General features: G+C 51.8%; 2 protein-coding genes across 5 annotated transcripts in view; both read left to right on the forward strand.

The window, feature by feature from the left end:
* Positions 1-8,247: 8,247 nt before the first annotated feature.
* Positions 8,248-17,531, forward strand: FN3K (fructosamine 3 kinase). 2 transcript variants are annotated; one of them, XM_055579858.1, is made up of 6 exons: positions 8,248-8,568; positions 10,766-10,917; positions 11,925-12,016; positions 12,542-12,624; positions 15,843-15,965; positions 16,825-17,531. In XM_055579858.1, exons 1-6 carry the CDS (start codon positions 8,428-8,430, stop codon positions 17,161-17,163), a joined length of 930 nt encoding a protein of 309 aa, XP_055435833.1. In that variant the 5' UTR covers positions 8,248-8,427; the 3' UTR covers positions 17,164-17,531. The 2 variants fall into 2 exon arrangements, with proteins under 2 accessions (XP_055435833.1, XP_055435834.1); XM_055579859.1 differs by having other exon boundaries at positions 8,280-8,339.
* Positions 17,532-18,088: 557 nt separating this feature from the next.
* TBCD (tubulin folding cofactor D) overlaps positions 18,089-19,288 on the forward strand; it is a 146,200-nt gene continuing 145,000 nt past the window's right edge. For 2 of the 3 annotated variants that reach the window (XM_055575473.1, XM_055575475.1), the window contains exon 1: positions 18,089-18,483. In XM_055575473.1, coding sequence (XP_055431448.1) covers positions 18,276-18,483 — 208 coding nt within the window. In that variant the 5' untranslated portion in view covers positions 18,089-18,275. The remainder of the gene's footprint in view (positions 18,484-19,288) is intronic. The other variant, XM_055575474.1, reaches the window with a different exon arrangement.

The following is a 19,288-nucleotide window of genomic DNA, read 5'->3' on the forward strand; positions in this document are numbered from 1 at the left end:
GCTGTTTGCCAGGAAACTCGTAATGGGACAATAAGTACAACTGTTGTTTCTTAAAAAAACACTTTTTTTTTTCTTGGCTTTGCTCAGGAAGAGAATAGCTCAGAGCTTCCAGATAAGGGCAGGTGTGGCCTGAGGACTTGCTGCTACCAGTTTAACTGCTGCCGTTGGCACCTTATGAGATTTGCTTAATGGTAAAGGGAGGTTGCGGAGAAGGCGATGGCACCCCACTCCAGTACTCTTGCCTGGCAAATCCCATCGACGGAGGAGCCTGGTGGGCTGCAGTCCATGGGGTCTAGAAGAGTCAGACACGACTGAGCGACTTCACTTTCACTTTTCACTTTCATGCATTGGAGAAGAAAATGGCAACCCACTCCAGTATTCTTGCCTGGAGAATCCCAGGGATGGCGGAGCCTGGTGGGCTGCCGTCTATGGGGTCGCACAGAGTCGGACACGACTGAAGCGACTTAGCAGCCAGCAAAGGGAGGTTGAAAGTAACTCAAATTTCATTTCAAGGAAGAAGCCAATGGGTGGCCCTTACTAGTTCTGGCTTGGGCCTTGGAGGACACTGGTGTTAGAGGGGACAGTTTCTCATGACGAAGGTCCAAGGGGATACATCCATGTTTGCCCCTCATCTGTTTTTTGTTTCTGGGTCAGGGCTTCTCAGTGGAATTCAGAAGTGGAACTAATGGCTTCAGAGTTTGGTTTTTGGGAGAGGATCGTGACTTCTTTTTTTTGGCTGCGTTGAGTCTCAGCTGTGGCACTCAGGATCTTTTCATTGTGTGTGCTGGCTTAGTGGCCTCTTGGCAAGTGGGATCTTGGTTCCCCAACCAGGGGTCAAACCCCCCTCCCTTGCATTGGAAGGAGGATTCTTAACCACTGGACCACCAGTGAAGTCCCAGTGACCTCTTTTAAAAAATCATTTTAATTGTTACTCTTTTTAAAATTAGTGTCATTTATTGATGTTTCTTCACTGTATTGGCACAGTGGCATGAGAAAATACATAAATAAAATTTCTCCATGCACAAAGGGCGTCTGACTGACCAAAGATGACACGGGAAGAATGTGTTTTGGTCGGAGGACATTCCTCACTGTGCTCAAGGGCTGAGGTTGGCCCAGTAGGGCACCTGCAGTGAAACGTCCAAGCAAGATCGGGTGCCCCAGATCAGGCCCAACCTGGGCCAGGAGGCATGTTAGGGAGAAACCTGTCCCCTCCCACCTCTCAGCAGGCATCCCTGGCTCCCTTTCTCCTCCTGGGGCCCCGGCCCTGAGCTGAGAAATCCCACCAGGTGGATGGGAGGCAGGCTGTGCCTGGGAGTCCAGCAGTGAGTTCCCACCACCCTGCAGTCCCCATGTGTCCCTCTCACTTGAGTGCTAGTTGTCCAGACTGTGACTTCTAAGAGCTTGTAGTTGTCAAAAGTTTCAAACCTAGTAATTCCTAGACTATTGTTTGCCAGAATTTTAGCACCTTTACTATGACCTTGATGTGGCTTCCCTGGTGGCTCAGATGGTATAGGATCTGCTTGCATTGCAGGAGACCCAGGTTCAATCCCTGGGTTGGGAAGATCCCTTGGAGAAGGTAATGGCTACCAGCATTCTTATTCTTGCCTGGAGAATTCCATGGACAGAGAAGCCTGGTGGGCTACAGTCCATGAAGTTGTAAAGAGTTGGACACAACTGAGTGACTTTCACTCTGACCTTGAGGAACCTGATGACTGTCTCCACGGGAGGTTCACCCCCCCCACCACCAGGTTTATCGTGATGGCATGTGTGCTGCTGTGTTCACACCTGTCATTACACAGACATGGTTTCCTGGATGGTTTTGGTTCTGGCAGTAGCCAGACTTGAGTCTTCCTCAGAAGATTCTGTGATGGGAGACCTTTTGGAAGCTGCAACCCGGTGCTCCTTCTTCTCTGTGGTCAACTGGGGAGAAGCAGAAGGGTCAGCAGGCAGACATTGGTGGATGTGTGTTTGTTTAGTTAGAGGATCTTAAAGGAAGGGGCTCCATTTCATGTCCCTTGGTTCACACAAACCATCCAGTGGGTGGAAGCCCCAACTGGCATTGTGTGAGTCACTTGTGACGGGGAGGCATTCCTTCTGCTCCAGTGGACTTTCCTGCAGGCCACACTCCACCCTCCAGGTTCTAAGATGGGGAGGCAGCCTGGAGAAGGGACAGGATACTGGGCCCCCCTGACAAGGAGGATGGTGGACCCCTTCCAGGAGAGTCGTCTTGGGGCTGTGCTGCAGGGAGCAGCTGCTTCTGCCCCACAGTGGCTCCCCTGCCATGTCAGCCCAACATGACCAGGGATGAGAGCCAAGGCCAGAGCTTTGCTGGGGCGCCGCATCTTAGAGGGGCAGCCAGTCAGCGTGGTCAAGACAGGATGTCGGGGCATATCCCAGAGCTGTGGCAGGCACTCAGGTGACAATACTGTGGTGTTGCCCAGCTTTTGTGATGGTGCCAGTATCTGTCAGCTGTTTTTTTCGCTGTGCAGCATGCAGGATCTTGGTTCTCTCACCAGGGATCAGACCTGTGCCCCCGTGCAGTGGAAGCGTAGAGTGTTAACCACAGGACCACCAGGGAAGTCCCTTCTGTCAGCTTTTTAGACTGCACTTTGCTGTGGTAGTTTATTCTAAAATAACTATTTTGGCATCTCATTTTGTATTCATAAGTATGTAAATATTCCTATATAAAGGGTTGCCAAAATTGTATAGACCTCAGGCCAAAGGCCACTGGCCTCTCCAGAGTTACTGTTTGTGGAGTGTTTTGTTCCTTGAAAGTTCCTCTGTGCGTCTGAGGAGAGGGTGGCTCAAATGGATTGGGGTGGGGGAGGTTTTGAGAGGTGCGAGTTCAAGGGGCAGGTGTGTGGCTGGCGTCCCTGCAGGGTGGCCTGCTGACCCCTTAAGTAAGGGGGAAATATGACTAGACCCTCAGGGGCTAGCTCTGGAGCTCCTGGACCCGTTGATCACTGAGACAAGAGGAGAGGCCTGTGCCCTTTGGGGTGGTCGAGCATCTCAGGAGGCCAAGGGAGGTAGGACCTGCCCCAGGTGCCCATGCAGGAGCTGGCTCTGGGACAGTGGCACCTATTTCTTACTGAAATAGGAATATTACATCAAAACATCTGGTTATCTGCTGCTATCAGGGCATCAGCTTTCCAGAAGGAAGTCTTCAGATAACAGAAGTTTAGCTTTCTACCCAAAGCTACTTACTTTGTATCCTTTTGATGAAAGTGGACCTGAAATATGGGCTTTTCTACCTTAAACAGAGGATGCCAGTGACCTTTACCGCCTTCATGATCAGTCTTCATTGTCCAAAGCATCCCCCTGTGTGCCTAAAAATGTTTCAGATCATTTGTTTATGTTAAGGGGCCTTAGCTAGCTGTGTGCCCAGTTTATGCCCTTGACAGCATCTTGGGTGTGGGGTGCTGAGAGACCCCCTCCCCAGTTTATGGCATGTCATCACCGTCATTAAGGTTTCACCTACAACTTTTCCCTTTGTCTCATTTACCACTTCCCTTTGTCCCCATATCCTCTCACCTTCCCCTCCTTCAGTTCTAACTTTCTGCTTCTGAAACATCATAAAATCATATAACTGGTGGCTTCCAGAACAGACTTGAGGCAAGGGCTGGAAGTCTCTTGGGAGTGAAGTGTGTGTCTTCAGGGCTTGGGTTTTGAGATCATTCTTGGGCTCATTCTCAGTTATTACTCAGAGTATGAGCTGAGACAACGGAGAGAGAATGTTTGTAGAAGAGAGTTTGACCTGGGTGGGTATCCCTACTGTAAAAAGCTGGGATTCTGACAGGTCCTGTCTTGCTGTGCAAAGCCCCAGCTCAGATAAGTTGGTGGCCATGGAGGGCTCCGTCTACTGCTGTCCTGAGCCTCACGTCTTCAGGGTGTCAGAAAGACACTTGTAAATAGTTGGGATTCTGTTATAGGATGATGTCATGGGATGTATTGGGCTTTCCTTGTGGCTCAACTGGTAAAGAATGAGCCTGCAATGTGGGAGACCTGGGTTCAATCCCTGGGTTGGGAAAATCCCCTGGAGAAGGGAAAGGCTACCCACCCCAGTATTCTGGCCTGGAGAATTTCATGGACTGTCTAGTTCATGGGGTTGCAAAGAGTCAGACATGACTGAGTGACTTTCACTTTCACGTGGGATGTATTCTGTCTGGGATTCAGAGGGAATGTGGGATATTACAGCCAAAATCAGGGAGGAAAATTCCTATTTAGAAAGCAGTTCAGTTTGTTCCAGAGAACAGTGCACCCAACTGCCAGAACAAAGTGCCACTTTGTTCCAAACAGACGTGAATCTAGCAAACACTTAACCTGCATCACACAGGACTATATGTCTATGACGTCCTATTGGAGGAGTTAGGAACCGTCCTGGTGGACCGTCTTAGAAGCCTGGAGACCCCCCACTTCTGGTGTAATGGAAACCAAGCTGCGCTGGGGGCCAGGAGACCAGTGTGAGAGGGGACTCTTAAGTTTTACCTGAACTTTGACTCCTTCATTTCTAAAATGGGTTCAGCAGAAGACCCAAGTAGACATATCTCCAAAGAAGACATACAGATGGCCAACAGGCACATGAAAAGATGCTTGCTATTGCTAATCGTTAGAGAAATGCAAATCAAAACTACAGTGAGGTACCTTCTCACACCAGACAGAATGGCCATCATTAAGTCTACAAATAACAAATGCTAAAGAGAATGTGGAGAAAAAGGAACCCCCTACACTGTTGGTAGGAATGTAAATTGGTGCAGTCACTGTGGAGAACTGTATGGAGGTTCCTTAAAAAACTAAAAATAGAATTACCATGTGATCTAGCAGTCCCATGCCTGGGCAAAAACCTGGAAAAGGTGAAAACTAATTTGAAAAGATACATGTACCCCAATATTTGTAGCAGCACTCTTTACAATAGCCAAGACCTGGAAGCAACCTAAATGTCAATCAACAGATAAATGAATAAAGATGTGGTACCTGTATACAATGGAGTACTACTCAGCCATGAAAAAGAATGAACTAATGACCTTGCAACAGGATGGATGGACCTAGAGATTATCATACTTAAGTAAATCAGACAAAGACAAAATACTGTGTGATATCACTTACATGTGAAATTGAAAATAGGACAAATTAACTTACTTGTAAAACAGACATAAACAAATTTATGGTTACCAAAGAGGAAAAAGGATAGGAGGAGATAAATTAAGAGTTTGGAATTAGCAGATTCAAGCAACTATCTGTAAAGTAGGTAAACAACAAGGTCCTATTGTATAGCACAGGAAACTATCTTAATATCCCATAATAAACCATGATGGAAAAGAATATGAAACAAATATATAAATGTATAACTGAATCACTTTGCTGTACAGCAGAAATTAACATCTATTAACTATATTTCAATAGAATATAAAAATAATATAAAAAAATTAAAAAGTAAAGGGACTTCCTTGGTGGTCCCGTGGCAAAGACTCTGTGTTCCCAAAGCAGGGGACCTGGGTTGAATCCCTGGCCAGGGAACTAGATCTCAAATACTGCAGTGAAGATCAAAGATACCCCCATGCTGCAACTAAGACCTGGTACAGTCAAATTAAATATATAAATAAATATTAAAAAAAAAATAAAGTGGGCCCAGGTAGCAATACCCAAGGGGTTATTGGAGATTAACTCCTTGGTGGGTACCTTGCCTGTAAGCACTGCTCAGCATGTCTAGAGCCTGTCTCCTAGGGTGGGGTGAGGGGGCAATTTCCTCTGTCCTCCTCCTCATGGTCTCCTAGTAAACATTTTTTTTCAGCCACGCCATGCTCTTTGTGGTATTTTAGTTCCCTGAACAGGGATCGAACCTGCCCCCTTCAGGGGAAGCACAGAGTCCTAACCACTGGGCTGCCAGGGAATTCCTGGTCTTACAGTGAAATTGCTTCCAAAAGTCCATTTTGTGAGAACTAGTCTCCTGGCTGGGGTTTTCTCTTAGGCAGAAGTATGTGGACATACTGAGAGTTGTTCAGACATAGTGATCAGGGATCAGAGTGGTAGGGAACTGTGAAGGGCAGGGAATAGCCGCCTCATCACAGCCATCTCTGAATTCTGAAGCGACATCAGAATTCCCCTCCCTTTCCCAGAGTCTGGGTGAGGGGCATGAACCCAGAACACTTCATTGGAGGCCAGGATGGTAGTCTAGCCTTGATAGCTGGACGGCGTCCACCGGCCCTGCTGGCAGCCAGGCCTCAGGACCCCAACCCGTGTCCCAGCTGCCTGATTTCAGAATGGACTGTTCAGAATGACAACGCCCAAGGGCCCGTGCTGTCAGTTGCCTCCTTGGTGCTGCTTTTCTAAATAGCATTACGCACCCCCGCCCCTAGCCTTCCCCCACGTGGAGTGGCAGGACACATTCGGTTGTGGGCTCTGTTCTCCTCAGTGCCGTTGGACTTGGTATTCATGATAAAGGTCTGGATGAGCAGGACAGTTGCTCCTCTGCCTAGTGACCCCAGTATCTTGGCCCGGCCCGCCACCCTGATCCACACCCCAGACACCTTTCCTGAGGACTCTTGCAGCAGCTCCTTAAGTTTGGGCTACACCTGGGGCTGAGAGGTGCCTTCTGCACCTTTGCAGCCATCATTCTGGTTTTCGGGGAACCAGTAGCACAAGGAGACTGGCTGCAGTGGGTCAGGGGCTGCTTGGATGTGCCTGAGTCACATCTCCCATTTGAGTTTCCGACCATAAACCAAAGGTGTGGAAGGAGGGTGGGCTGGTTTGCAGTGTCAGAGTGGTCTCCTAAACACCTGTCTTCGTGCTGAGGAGTCTGCTTTCAGACATGGGCTGCTCAGATGGGAGCTGGGAGGCCTGGGGAGTAGCCCCAGTGCCTGGGTTGGGGATCAGTAAGATGGTTTGCCCCTGCCTGGCTGCCACCTGGCATGTTCAGACCCTGCTTGGGCAAACTGTGGCCACGGCCCAGAATGGGGCTCAGTCAAGTCCAGCGTCTCCCCCAAAAGGGGGCAGGAGGGGGTTGGAGGGCAGAGCTCACAGGCACTTGACCCCAGCAACCTTGGGCCTGGGTTTAGACCAAAGATTTGGAATTCCAAAAGAACAGAGAAAACAATGGAAATCATAAAGAGAACAGAAGAAGCTGAAGGCAACCTCATAGGGGTGTAGGACCTAAGTTTCCATCCTGAAAGGGCTCACCTGCCCTGCCCAGAGGAGACTCACCCTGGCCACCTCCCTGAGGAATTGTCAGGTACTGGTGATAGAGGATCGAAGGACCTCCAGAGAGACAGAACAATGTCCACACAGAGAATAAGAATCCAAATGGCTTCCAGCTTCTCAATGGCATAAGAGCTGGAAAGTGAGGTTGCAGAGCCATCTCAGTGATGCAAGAACAGCCCGAAATTCCTTACCCAGCAGGACTGCTCATCAAGAAGAAAGATATCTGCAGAAGTGCCAGAGCTCAGCTCTGCTGTTAGATTCCTTCTCAAGATGCGATAGGAGATTGGACTTAACCAGGATGAGAGGAAGAGCTGGGAGGAAGGAGACTGTCAAGGGGGAAGTCAGGCCCTTCCTGCAGATGCCACACAATCTCCTGTCCACCTGCTCTTGGGCCTGTGTGTGCAAGGGCATGTGTATGCGTTTATGCATGCCTGTGTGCATAGGGCGCATGTGTGTTTTGAAGCTCCCTTCCCAGGGCAGCTGGCTTCTGTAATCAGGAGTCCCACTCAGGGTGGGGTCAGTTGCCTGTGGTTCTGGTGGGGTATCAGAACCACAAGGGCACACTCTATCTCTGATGGGCACCAGGTGCCCTAATGAGAAAACCCAGTGCCAGCAACTGGTGTCACCAGGCATGCCTGGGGCCTGGCATGACATGGTGGAGACCCCCAGCCTTCTACAGAGCCTGTGAGACCGAGCTAGGCCTGGGACCTGCATCCCAGGGACCGCAATCTCCCCTGGACTGTCCTGGGTATGGCTGGGTGGGAGGAGCCTGCGCCAAGGCCCCCGGCAGGGTTCAGGGAACCTCAGTGCAGGGAGGTCAGGCCCTACAGAGCCCTGGGCAAATCCCCAGCAGGTCCAGGCGCAAGAACTGTGGACACACGGGAGGGCACCGCCCCCAAGTCTGTCCCCCATCAGAGAACCCCGCCCTTCTCCCCCAGGGCTAGGACCACCGCGCTTGGCCCTCCGGTGCGAGACAAGGAACGCTTGCCCGGCCTGACAGCACCCCGCCCTCACACCCCACCCCTCCCCGCCGGAGGCGGACCCGGAGGCAGGACATCGGGGCGCTGGGAGCCGCTGGGAGCCGGTAGGCCGCGCAGAGCGTTGAGCCTCCCCCGCGGCGGATAGCTGCCTCGGCAGCGTCAGCGGTGAGCTTGAGCTCGGGCCCGCTTTCTGCGCGGTCCCCGGCCCCCTGTGTCCCCGTGTCCTCCGTCCCCCATTCTGCCCCCCGCCTCCATGGAGCAGCTGCTGCGCGCCGAGCTGCGCACAGCGACCCTGCGCGCTTTCGGGAGCCCGGGGGTCGGCTGCATCAGCGAGGGGCGCGCCTACGACACAGATGCCGGCCCCGTGTTTGTCAAGATCAACCACAGGACGCTGGTGCGTGCCCCTCACCCATCCCATCCCACCCCACTCCTCCCCCACGGCCTGAGTCAGCCTCCGGAGCTGGAAGCAGAAGGGGCTGCGGGGAGGGGAGGGCTGGGGGAAGTGGGAGAGGGGAGGAGTAGGGCGAGGGGGCCCGGGGCGCAGGGGCAGGGGGCGCTGTGGTCTGGTTCTGGGCCAACCCTGGCGTCATAGCCGCAGAGTCAGCTTGCGGACTTGCAGGGCTAGCACCAGCTGAGGGAGGAGGGCTCAAGCGTTTTCTGCAGGATTCCACGGTTCTCTCTGCTGCGGGGTTAATTTACTCCCTTTTGCCTGGATGCACAGGCGTTTTCAGTGTCTGTTTTAATTTCCCTACCCATCAAACATGGAGTTGAGGCTTGGGGTCCTGAGCTGCTTCTGCCTCTCCCCTGGGACCCAGCTCTAGTCTGCATTCCCCTTAGCGGCTGGGTCCTCTTGGGCAGATGGAAAGAGGCAGGAGGGACCCTTGCCTGACCTGAAGGGCCAGGTCCCTGCTCTTCTACTCACAGGCCTTGCTTGTGTTTGGACCTGATTTCCATCGCCAGCCTAAAATATTGCTGTTACATATACTTTCCATGTATATTTCCATAGATATATTCACAGGTGGAGAAAGTCAGTATGGCTGACTTTCTGTGTGTGCACCCACAGAAAGTGCCGAGGATGCCAAGGATGGTGTTCCCTTGACTCTGGTGGGGGACTCCAGGGAGGCCCCGAGGGCCAAGCCCCTTTGAGATGCAGCAGTGGGTGGAGGGGCGGGCTGTGGAGGGGAGGAAATCCCAGGGTGATGCCTCTAGTCTCCCTGCAGCATGGTCCAGGATGGCCAGTGGGTTGGTGTTGGTCTGTTCCCTGCTCCATTGGCGCTGGTTTCAGAACCCAAATAACTCAGTGCCACCTACTGGGAAGCGTTACTGGGTTCAAGGTTCACACTGGCCCTAGAACCTTCACAGCTGGCTCCTGAAAGCTCTTCCAGGCTGGGATACCACTATTCACCCTTGAAAGCTTTGGTGCTGGCACACAGTATGTGCTCAATCAACACACGAGAACAGGGGACAGGTGAAGCCCTCAGCACGTAGGCAAGCTGAAGCCCAGGTGTTTGCTGCCCCTCTATGTTTAGGAGCTCACCCTGGAGCATGACTAAGGATCTCTGGACACCCCACTCCATGATTCTAGGTGCGGGTTGGCAGTTAGGACGTCTTGCAGGTTCTCCCCTCAGGTACTTGAATTAAAAGATGGAATTCTTTTCTTATGTGGACATAGATGTTTTGGACTTGTTCATAAGGGTTAATTCTGTAGCCAGAGATAGTCACAAATCATATTATACCAAACACATTTCAAACCCAGGAGTACTGTACCTGAAGTGAGAGTTCACCTAATTTAAAATTGGGATATTTGTGCAAAATGTTCTAGAAGTAGGAAGACCCCTGGGTCCTGGTAGAGGCTGTTCTGCTTCCCTGGGGCATGACTGTCTTCTTCCTGGGTGGGGTGGATGGCTCCTTACAAGCCCCCAGGCCCTGCCGGGTGCTTGCTTCTGGGGACTGGCCCTGGACCCAAGTCTAGGCCCAGCTGACCCCCCCAGCCCCTGGCTACCCATGCCCCAAGTGTGTGCCCTAGTCACATTCCCATGCTGCCCCCTGCTGCCCCTCATTTACTGTAAGTGCCCCAGATATTGTGGGGGCAGGTAACCTGGAAGGGGACTCAGGCCCTACCCTGGATCCTCCACTAACCTGCACTCCAAGTTGCCCACCAGTACCCCACGGCACCCTGTGGCACCCCAGCACCCCCATAGTCTACCACAACACTCCATGGCCTCCCAGCACCTCACAGTATTCCCATGATATTCCCAGTACCCCAGCAGGCCCCACGGTATCTCCATGGTGCTCCCAGCACCCTCAGCACCCCGCCCTCCTACCATGGCCTGTGCTTCCTCACCTCTCAGGGCAGGCGCTTGCTGCAGACATCAGCACCCTGTCCACCCCAAGCTCCCCGCGCAACCTCGTCTTTGTAGCCCCTTTCTATCCGAAGGGGGCCACCTGCATCCCGCTCTCTGCGGGGCTGACGCCTTGCTCTCCAGTCAGTTTTCGGCATCCGGAGGTCCTGGGCACTTGTGATTCCTGGCTTCAGCCGGGCTGCAGAGCCACTGTTGGCTTCGGAGCTCACAGTCGTGTTCTGGACGCAGGCCCGGCAGATGTTTGAGGGGGAGATGGCGAGCCTGGAGGCTCTTCAGAGCACTGGCCTGGTGCGGGTGCCTCGGCCCATCAAGGTGATTGACCTGCCTGGAGGTGGGGCTGCCTTTGTGATGGAGCATCTGAAGATGAGGGGCCTGAGGAGGTGAGAGAGAGACAGAGAGTGTGCGTGTGTGTAGTGTGTGTGTGTATTTGAGAGAGAGGGGGACAGAGGGACAGAGAGAGGGAGACATGAGAGGCAGAGGGAACGGCCTCTTGCTGAGCTGCCCATATCACTCAGTGCAGGAGCAGGGGCAGGGCCGAGAGCCACACCTGCCTCCCTGATGGAGACAGGAGCTCTAGCTTTCCACGCAGGGCCAGTCTGAGGCCAGTTTGGCTTCATAGAGCTGCACCAAATAAGCACGTTTGAACCATCTGTTACTCTGTGTTTAGTGAACACCAGTGCCTGTTCAGTATGGGCAGTGAGGTCTGATCTAGTAATTATCTGAAATCTAATTATTAAAGTTATGCCATGCTAAGTCGCTTCAGTCATGTCTGACTCTGTGCGACCCTATGGACTATATAGCCTGCCAAGCTCCTCTGTCCATGGGATTCTCCAGGCAAGAATACTGGAGTGGGTTGCCATGCCCTCCTCCAGGGGATCTTCCCCACCCAGGGACGGAACCTGAGTCTCTTATGTCTCCTGCACTGGCAGGCGGGTTCTTTACCGCTAGCGCCACCTGAGGAGCTCCAAAGTTATGTATGTTTATTGTTTAGAAAATGGTGGAAGAGGCAAACTCGTGAAAAGAAGACTAAAGGCACATGACATCCCAGCGGCAGGGAGCAGTCACAGCTATGATGTGTGACTGTCGTTTTCTTTTTTGTGATTTACATTTGTTTTTACAAAAATTGGGAGCTTTTTTTTTTTCTTAACTTTTTTAGTATTTGATCCTTAATTCCTGATATTTCCATAGGCTTCAACAGAAGCCTACCCTTCTTGGGTGATTTTACACTATTTTGATGTTTTGGAGAAGATCATTGCCTGCAGTTCATTTTTCACTTTTTAAAGAACAGAGAGTTGTTTTTAAGGTATTTAAAACATTTCTCAAAAGGGAACATGTTCCCTGGTTGTTGTTTCTTATTTCAGTTGGCTACATTTTCTTCTGTCCTCAGTCAGGCATCAAAACTTGGAGACCAGATGGCAGATTTGCACCTTTACAACCAGAAGCTCGGGGAGAAGCTGAGGGAGGAGGAGAACAGAGTGGGTATGTTCAGAATGCTGTTGTGAACCCTTGACCGGGGTACGTCTACCCTGGGTAGGTGCTTGGGGGGACATTTTAGTAATGGGTTGGGTTTCATGCCACCTGCTCAGACTGCAGTGTGAAAAATGAGATTGTTAAAAAAGAGTTTTGATGATAAGTTAGTAGAGTTGGCTCATGACTCCTTTATATGCAGTCCTGTTGTCCAGTGTGCTAGAGACAGGCATGTTCTGGCTGGTCTTGTGTGGACCAATTGCTACCACATCATCCCATGGTGACCTTGGACACCATGGGTCACCATGGGTCACACACTTGGGTGACCATGGTATCATATCCCTGGAAACTGGGCAGGCTTGGGTCCCAAGGCTGGATTGTTGTGGGGCTCAGGGATCTGGGAGGATGTGGCAGGCGGTGTGCCCCCATGATGTTCTTGGAGTACATCCTCAGCCACCCATATCCTAGCAGTGTGATCCTGATGCTCTGCTGAGGTCTGACATTAAGAGAAAGATGAGCAGCTCTTTCTGTTAACAGGCCAGAGGGCTGAGGGTGCCGGGCCCCGGTATGTGGCCAAGTTCGGCTTCCACACAGTGACCTGCTGCGGCTTCATCCCGCAGGTGAGTGCCTGGCAAGGGCGTGCCTGCTTAGCTCCTGGCGCTCCAGTGCTGCTCATTCCACCCCTTGTGCATAACAGAGTTCCAGTCCCCTGGGCACCAGGAAGTCTGACTACCTGATTCCTGAAAGCAGTGTGTGAGCTGGAAGAGTTGATGTTGAGGTTCACTGCGCTGAGCTCAGAGGAGGCAAGGAGCTGTGGGGCAGGTGGAAGAGCATTCCAAGTAGGGGAAACAGCAGGTGCAAAGGCCATGTCACAGGAGGGCATGTGGTAAGAACAGTGTGGACAGAGGGTTGTTCTCCCAGGCAGAGTCACTAGGAGCAAAATCCTTATGAAGCTGGAGGCAGATTTTGGGATCTCAGTCAAGGGCCAGCCCTCAGATCTGGGGTACCTAGAACTGTACCCCATGGTTTACCAGGATTACTAAGACCCTATGAATCTCTGCAGAGGCCAGCTCCCCTGGGGGTTACATACCCATCTGGAGCTAGTGACCAGCACAATAGTGGTTCCAGGCCAGTGTGTCCAAATGTGGCTTGTTGTCCTGCTTCAAATGTCAAGTTTAAGAATGCAAGTCTACAAAGGCTCGGTTGACCTCATACATTGATTTATCAAGAACTGAGGAATGAACTTGTACACAGAACCCCAATGTGTCAAGCTGGTGAGGATGGAGCTGGCCTGTTAGGGGCACAGGCAGCCATTGAGCACCCCCATTGGAGTCTAGGATCAATGAACCAACTTGGTTTAGCTTTAGCCTGGCTAGGAAGGGGTGGGAGACCTGGGAGGACCCCTGGTTCACCTCCTCGTGCTGTGACAAGATGGTACAGAACATGGCGTCCAATGGACACAGCCTGGATGGTCCAGCCTGAAGTTTCAGGAAGCCTCCTGCTCCTTGGGACAACTGAGTGGGCCCTAAGGGGCTTCAGCCATCGATGGGGCAACCCTGAATGATGGTACCCTGAGCTGAGCCCCCTTGGGACCACTGGCTTGGTCAGAGTACTGACACGGTTTGTTTGCTGCCATGTCCAACTCAGCTCCCTAGTTTCCATAGCAACCTCAGGAGGCAGGTTTTCACTGACGCATTTTATAGATGGGGAAAACGATGTGTGCAGAGAAGCCAGGCGGTGCTAGTTGTGCAGCTGGTAAGCATAAGCAGAGGGGCCAGAGTGTGGCCCTGTCTGACTTCAGAGCACAGACCCTGACCACCACACATGCTGGTCCTCTGTCCACGTGAAGCCTGGGTCCTCCCACCAGCCATGAACCCAGGTGGCCCTGCCTTTGGTAGCTCAGGGGAAGTTCATGTCTTTCTGTGGGTGAGGGGATCATGGCCCCTCTGTCTAGGTGGAGGGCTAGCCATGCTGGTCTCCAGCTCCAAACACAGTCTGTGTCTTTTATGACCTGGTCATCTAGGAGGAAGACCAAGGCTGGGACACCATGGGCCTAGGCAGGAGATGGGGCAGGAGGGCGTGCCATCCCATATGCCTTAGGCCGTTTGGGGAGGAGAACTCCCGTTTTCTCTTGAGGTACACCTCGCACCAAGGGGATGAACCCAGGGGTTCAGCGACCACAGCCCTCAGCACAGGATGCTGACCTGGTGCATGTTGTCTGGAAAGTTTTTCCCTTAAGGAATTTCATTAAGTAACCCTTTGTATAAAATAAGCTTTGCATCTTAAAAAACCCCGACTCTATTAAGGTATATAGTTGACATAAAATAAACTGCGCTTATTTAAAGTGTACAGATTGGTAAGTTTTGACAAGTGTACACACCTGTGAACCCCTAACCACAGTCAGGTCAGTGTGTCAAAAAGTGTCACCCCAGAAGTGTCCTCCTGCCCTTTTGTAATGTCTTCCTCCTGCCCTTCCCTGCCCCGGCAGCCACCGATCTGTTTTCTGTTACCATAGACGGGTTTGCATTTTGTGTAATTTAATGTAAATGAAATCATATGGTGTGCGCTCCTTTTCGTCTGGCTTCTTTTACTCAGCACAGTCATTTCAGTATTCATCCATGTTGTTACACATGTCAAAAGTCCATTCCATTGTACAATAAACTACAGTCTGTTTATCCATTCACTGGTTGATGGATATCCGAGTTGTTTCCAAGTTTTGCTTTTACAAATAAAGCTGCTATGCACTTTTGTGTACAAGAATTTGTGTGAACAAATGCTTCCATTTATTTTGGGTTAATACCTAGGAGCCAATGACTAGGTCATATGTAGGTCCATATTTTGCTTTTTAAAAACATTTATCTCTTATTTTGAGCTGTGCTGGGTCTTCATTGCTGTAGGCGCTACTCTAGTTGCAGTGTGCTGGGCCACGGGCTTAGTTGTTCCACAGCACGTGGGATCTTCCTGGATCAGGGATCTAACTCATGTCTCCTGCACTGGCCGGTGGATTTATTTTTTAACCACTGAGCCGCCAGAGAAGCCCGATATTTAACTTTTTAAGAAACTGTCGAAATATATTCCAAAGTGGTTATATCATTTTACATTCACACCACTAGTGTAGAAAGTTCCAGGCCCTCTGCACCCTCACACAGTTGGTATTTTCCTTTTTCTATAATTGTAGCCATCCTAGTGAATGTGAAGTGGTATCTCAGTGAAGTTCTATTTTCTCTAATGACTAAGGATGTGGAGCATCTATTCAGGTGCTGATTTGCTATATATTAGGGACATAAATGTTTAGGCTTATTATATCTTCCTCATTAGTTGACTCTCTTTCCATTGTGAAATGACTTTATAGTTGGTGTCTTTGCTCTGAAATCTACTTTGATATTAATATAGCCACTCCAGCTTTCTTTTAGCACAATTTATCTTTTCTATCCTTTTAACCTGTTTCCGTTTTTATGTATAAAGTGTGTATCTTATTCACAGCTTATAATTGGGTCTTGCTTTATTTTTTCAACCTGTTGATCTGTCATTTAACTGGGGTCTACAGACCATTCATGTTTAATGTACTTATTGATATGGTTAGGTTTGGATCTGTCGTCTTGTCATTCTTTTTTTTCCAATTTGTCTTACCTGTTCTTTGTTCCCCCTTTACTCTTTATGCTCTTCTGAATTAACTAAGTATTTTTTAATGCTTTCATCTTGGCTCCCTTGTTGGCCAATGATAACATTTGTTGTGCTCTTTTAGCGTTTGCTCTAGGGTTTAGGCCGTTTCCGCGCATAACTCTGTCCTATGACCACCAGCTGCAGCACCAGCCCCTCCCTTTCCCTTGTCACTCAGGTGAACGAATGGCAGGATGACTGGCCAACCTTCTTCACCCGGCACCGGCTCCAAGCACAGCTGGACCTCATTGAGAAGGATTATGCTGACCGAGAGGCACGGGAACTCTGGTCACAGCTACAGGTGGGCACAGCAGTTATCCTCTGGGAGAAGGGCTGTCCTCTTATGAGTCTTACCAACATATTTGTGTGGCCCCTCTGCTAGAACAGAGCCAGAGAGGGGATCACTGAGCCCGGAGCAGGGCTGGGCAAATCATGGACACATAAGTGTCCTGATTATTGGTTTGATGGGGAAACTGAGAAGGGGATGGCCCCTGAGAGCACCTCTCACTTCCTGGGTCATCAGATATTAACCTCAAACTTTGCTCGAGTGAAATGTAGGTGTTTGACTTGTGATTGGTGGCATTTACTGCTACTTTCTTGCCCACTCTTATGCTGTTCTTTCCACCAAAGCACAAATGTCTTACCTTTTAGAGCAGGTGTGAACAGCAGGTGCCCCAGAGTGACTGGCTTCAAAACAGAACTCTCAAGATGTTAAAAACAGAACTCGCATATCAGTCCCTCATGAGCACGCATAAAAGAAATTTTATTGAACTCCTTACTGAAATAATCAGGCTACAAAAGAGGTGCAGATATATATGTGCTATGAAATAAAAGAATAGCGAGAAACTTTGCTAAGTTACATACAAAAAACTTCACTCAGATTCATATTCTACACAATGGTAAAACCATAACCTCTGAGGCTCTCTACTGTATGACAATCACTAATGTTGTAGAGCTTTTAGACCTAAATTAGCAGTAAATACCAAGACAAAATTACATTCCCCTGGAGTCAGATGATATTTATCTGTGGGCTTAGTAGGCAGTGGTAGTTGGACCCTGAGTAAACACAAGGTCCTCTTTACCGTATTTCCAAGTATTGGGTGAGGAGACTGTGGCTCCCAGGCCTGTGATAACTCTATGTACCATAATTATTTTCTTAGGTGAAGATTCCGGATTTGTTTTGTGGCCTGGAGATTGTCCCTGCTCTTCTTCACGGGGATCTATGGTCGGGAAATGTGGCAGAGGATGACAGCGGGCCCATTATTTATGACCCAGCCTCCTTCTACGGCCATTCTGAGTTTGAACTGGCGATTGCCTTGATGTTCGGGGGGTTTCCCAGGCCCTTCTTCACCGCCTACCACCAGAAGGTCCCCAAGGCTCCAGGGTTCGACAGGCGGCTGCTGCTCTATCAGCTCTTTAACTACCTGAACCACTGGAACCACTTCGGTAGGCAGTACAGGAGCCCATCCCTGGGCACCATGAGGAAGCTTCTCAAATAGCAGCCCGCCTGTGTCCCCTGCCCAGCTGCTTGCCAAGGGACCAGGGTGGCCGCACCAAGGCAGTTTCAGGGACAAATAAAGCCCGTGGGGGTGTCGGGGACGGAACTGTGTGTGTCTTAGTTTCACCTGCGTCTCTGTCCTCCACGCAGCTGGGTTAGTTTACTGGGGGCCCAGACCACCCGCAAGTTCTCTGCCAGGCTCATCACCTAGTCCAGTCTAGGGGGAACATGGAGTTTGGATACTTTCATGACAATTGTACAGATATTCACACAGATCTGGGGTTTAGTTAGGCAGAAGTTGGTGTCACAGTCCTCGCCGTGGACTCAGGGCTCCTGTTTCTGGCTTAGGTAGAATTGGGGACCATGAAATGGGCCCAACTCTTGAGCAGTGGCTCTGGGGCTGTGTTCAAGTCCACCCTTACTGAGGTGGGCGGGTGCGAGAAAGTCCCCTTACCCCGCAAGTGCTGGAGCCACTGCCACTCTCCCGTGCTCCATTTTGCAGTTGGTAGTTTCGCTCGACAAGAGCGGGGCGGGCGGGAGTCTTGGGTAGCGGGTGTGCCCTGGTAGGTGCACGGGGTGTCCAGGGTGAGCGGAGTGTCACCGTGGAGGGGCGGGGCTGCCGGGCCCCGCGGCCACCCAAGTGTGGGTCTCTGAAGACCAAGCCGCCCACATCACCAATTATTTCGGGGCGTTACCAGCGCCCAGTCAACCCTTCTTATCTCCCACTGCAGCCTGCGCACCTGTGGGCTGCTTTGTATGGTAGAAAGATTCCCGACACCTGTCGGCGGTCACGGGGAAACTCAGCGCGCGTGCGCGGGGAAGGAGGCGCGGCCGGCCCGGAGTCTTGTGCTCCGCCCCCGCCCCGCCCCTGTCCCGCCCCTGTCCCCTGGGCCCTGCCCAACCCGGGCTCGGCACGGCCTCCGCTCGCACTCTTTTGGTGGCCGGCGCGTTCCGTAGCGGGGGCTGGCGTGCAAGGTCGGAGTTCGTGGGGGCGGGGCTGGCGTTACTGCCGCCTTCTCAGCCTCAGGCGTCTTGAGCGTCCCGTGCCCAGTGTCCCACGCCCCTAGTCCCACGGCCCTTACCTCGCGCGCGGGCGTAGTCCGGCTGCGGAAGATGGCCCTGAGCGAGGAGCCGGCCGCGGGCGCCGCTGAGGACCCTGCGGAGGACCCGGTGGAGGATGCGGGGGAGGACGCGGCTCTGGCCTGCGGGGCCGCCCTCGAGTCATTCGGCGAGAGCGCGGAGACGCGGGAGCTGCTCGGCCGTCTGCCGGCGGTGCTCGCTGACCGCTCGGCCCGGGAGGGCGCCCTGGAGCGATTTCGGGGTGCGCACGGGCCAGAGGCGGGGAACAGCGTGCAGGGTGTGCAAGTCTCCTTTCCTGCGGCCCCAAACACGGGCGTGCCTAAGAGATGGAGGGCAGTGGGCCTCCACCGTCACGAGTAGGGATGGTGGAGCGCCCCTGGGTGGGTCATTTCCCAGTCCTTGTCCCCACCCTGTCCTGGGACCACCGCAAAGCGCAGTTCCTCCGAGACAGCTGTGTGAACGGGGCAGTGGGAGCAGGGGAGGCCCAACATGCAGGAACGGGCGGGGGCCCCCACCCAGAGCCTTCTCCTCAGCCCCCGTGGCTCTGCCAAGACCGTGCGTGCAGCCCAGTGCAGCAGCGCTGCTCCGGGCAGCGCAAGATGCTTAGTCAGACTAGGTTCTCCAGGTTTAGACAGACCCTTGCCGTTGTCTATAACGGATAACTTACAAACGATTCCTTAAGATCCCGTGGTTAGGTAACTAGGGTTTTGTGATTCAGTAAAACCGTCCTTGGGGACCTTTGTAGCTATAGAAATTTCTACATGATTTTGCCTTGGTGGACTTGTGATAACAAGTGGAAGGAGCACTCACTCGAGCAACTCCTCCTTGGGTTCAAATCCCACTCTGCCACTTGGGCTAGTTGCTTGATTGTGCCCTTTTCTCTGGCTGGCTGCTTGGGTTAGCACTGAAAATACCTCGGGCACAGAACTGTCCTGAGAGTGAGATGAAAATCCAGGGAGCAGTGAAAGCCGGCTTTCCCATTCATGGGGAGTGGTCAGATGTGGAGGTGTGTGGCTCATGAGAACTGCTGTAGGCCAGGTGGGCGT

The sequence above is a fragment of the Bubalus kerabau genome, chromosome 4 (genome assembly GCF_029407905.1).
Source record: "Bubalus kerabau isolate K-KA32 ecotype Philippines breed swamp buffalo chromosome 4, PCC_UOA_SB_1v2, whole genome shotgun sequence".
NCBI classification, from domain to species: Eukaryota; Metazoa; Chordata; class Mammalia; order Artiodactyla; family Bovidae; genus Bubalus; species Bubalus kerabau.

Coding starts and splice junctions, on each gene's coding strand:
- FN3K (XM_055579858.1), top strand. CDS start 8,428: ATGGAGCAGCTGCTGCGCGCCGAGCTGCGCACAGCGACCCTGCGCGCT. Junction 8,569..10,765: donor AGATCAACCACAGGACGCTG/GTGCGTGCCCCT, acceptor TTCTGGACGCAG/GCCCGGCAGATGTTTGAGGG. Junction 12,017..12,541: donor GGAGGAGGAGAACAGAGTGG/GTATGTTCAGAA, acceptor TTCTGTTAACAG/GCCAGAGGGCTGAGGGTGCC.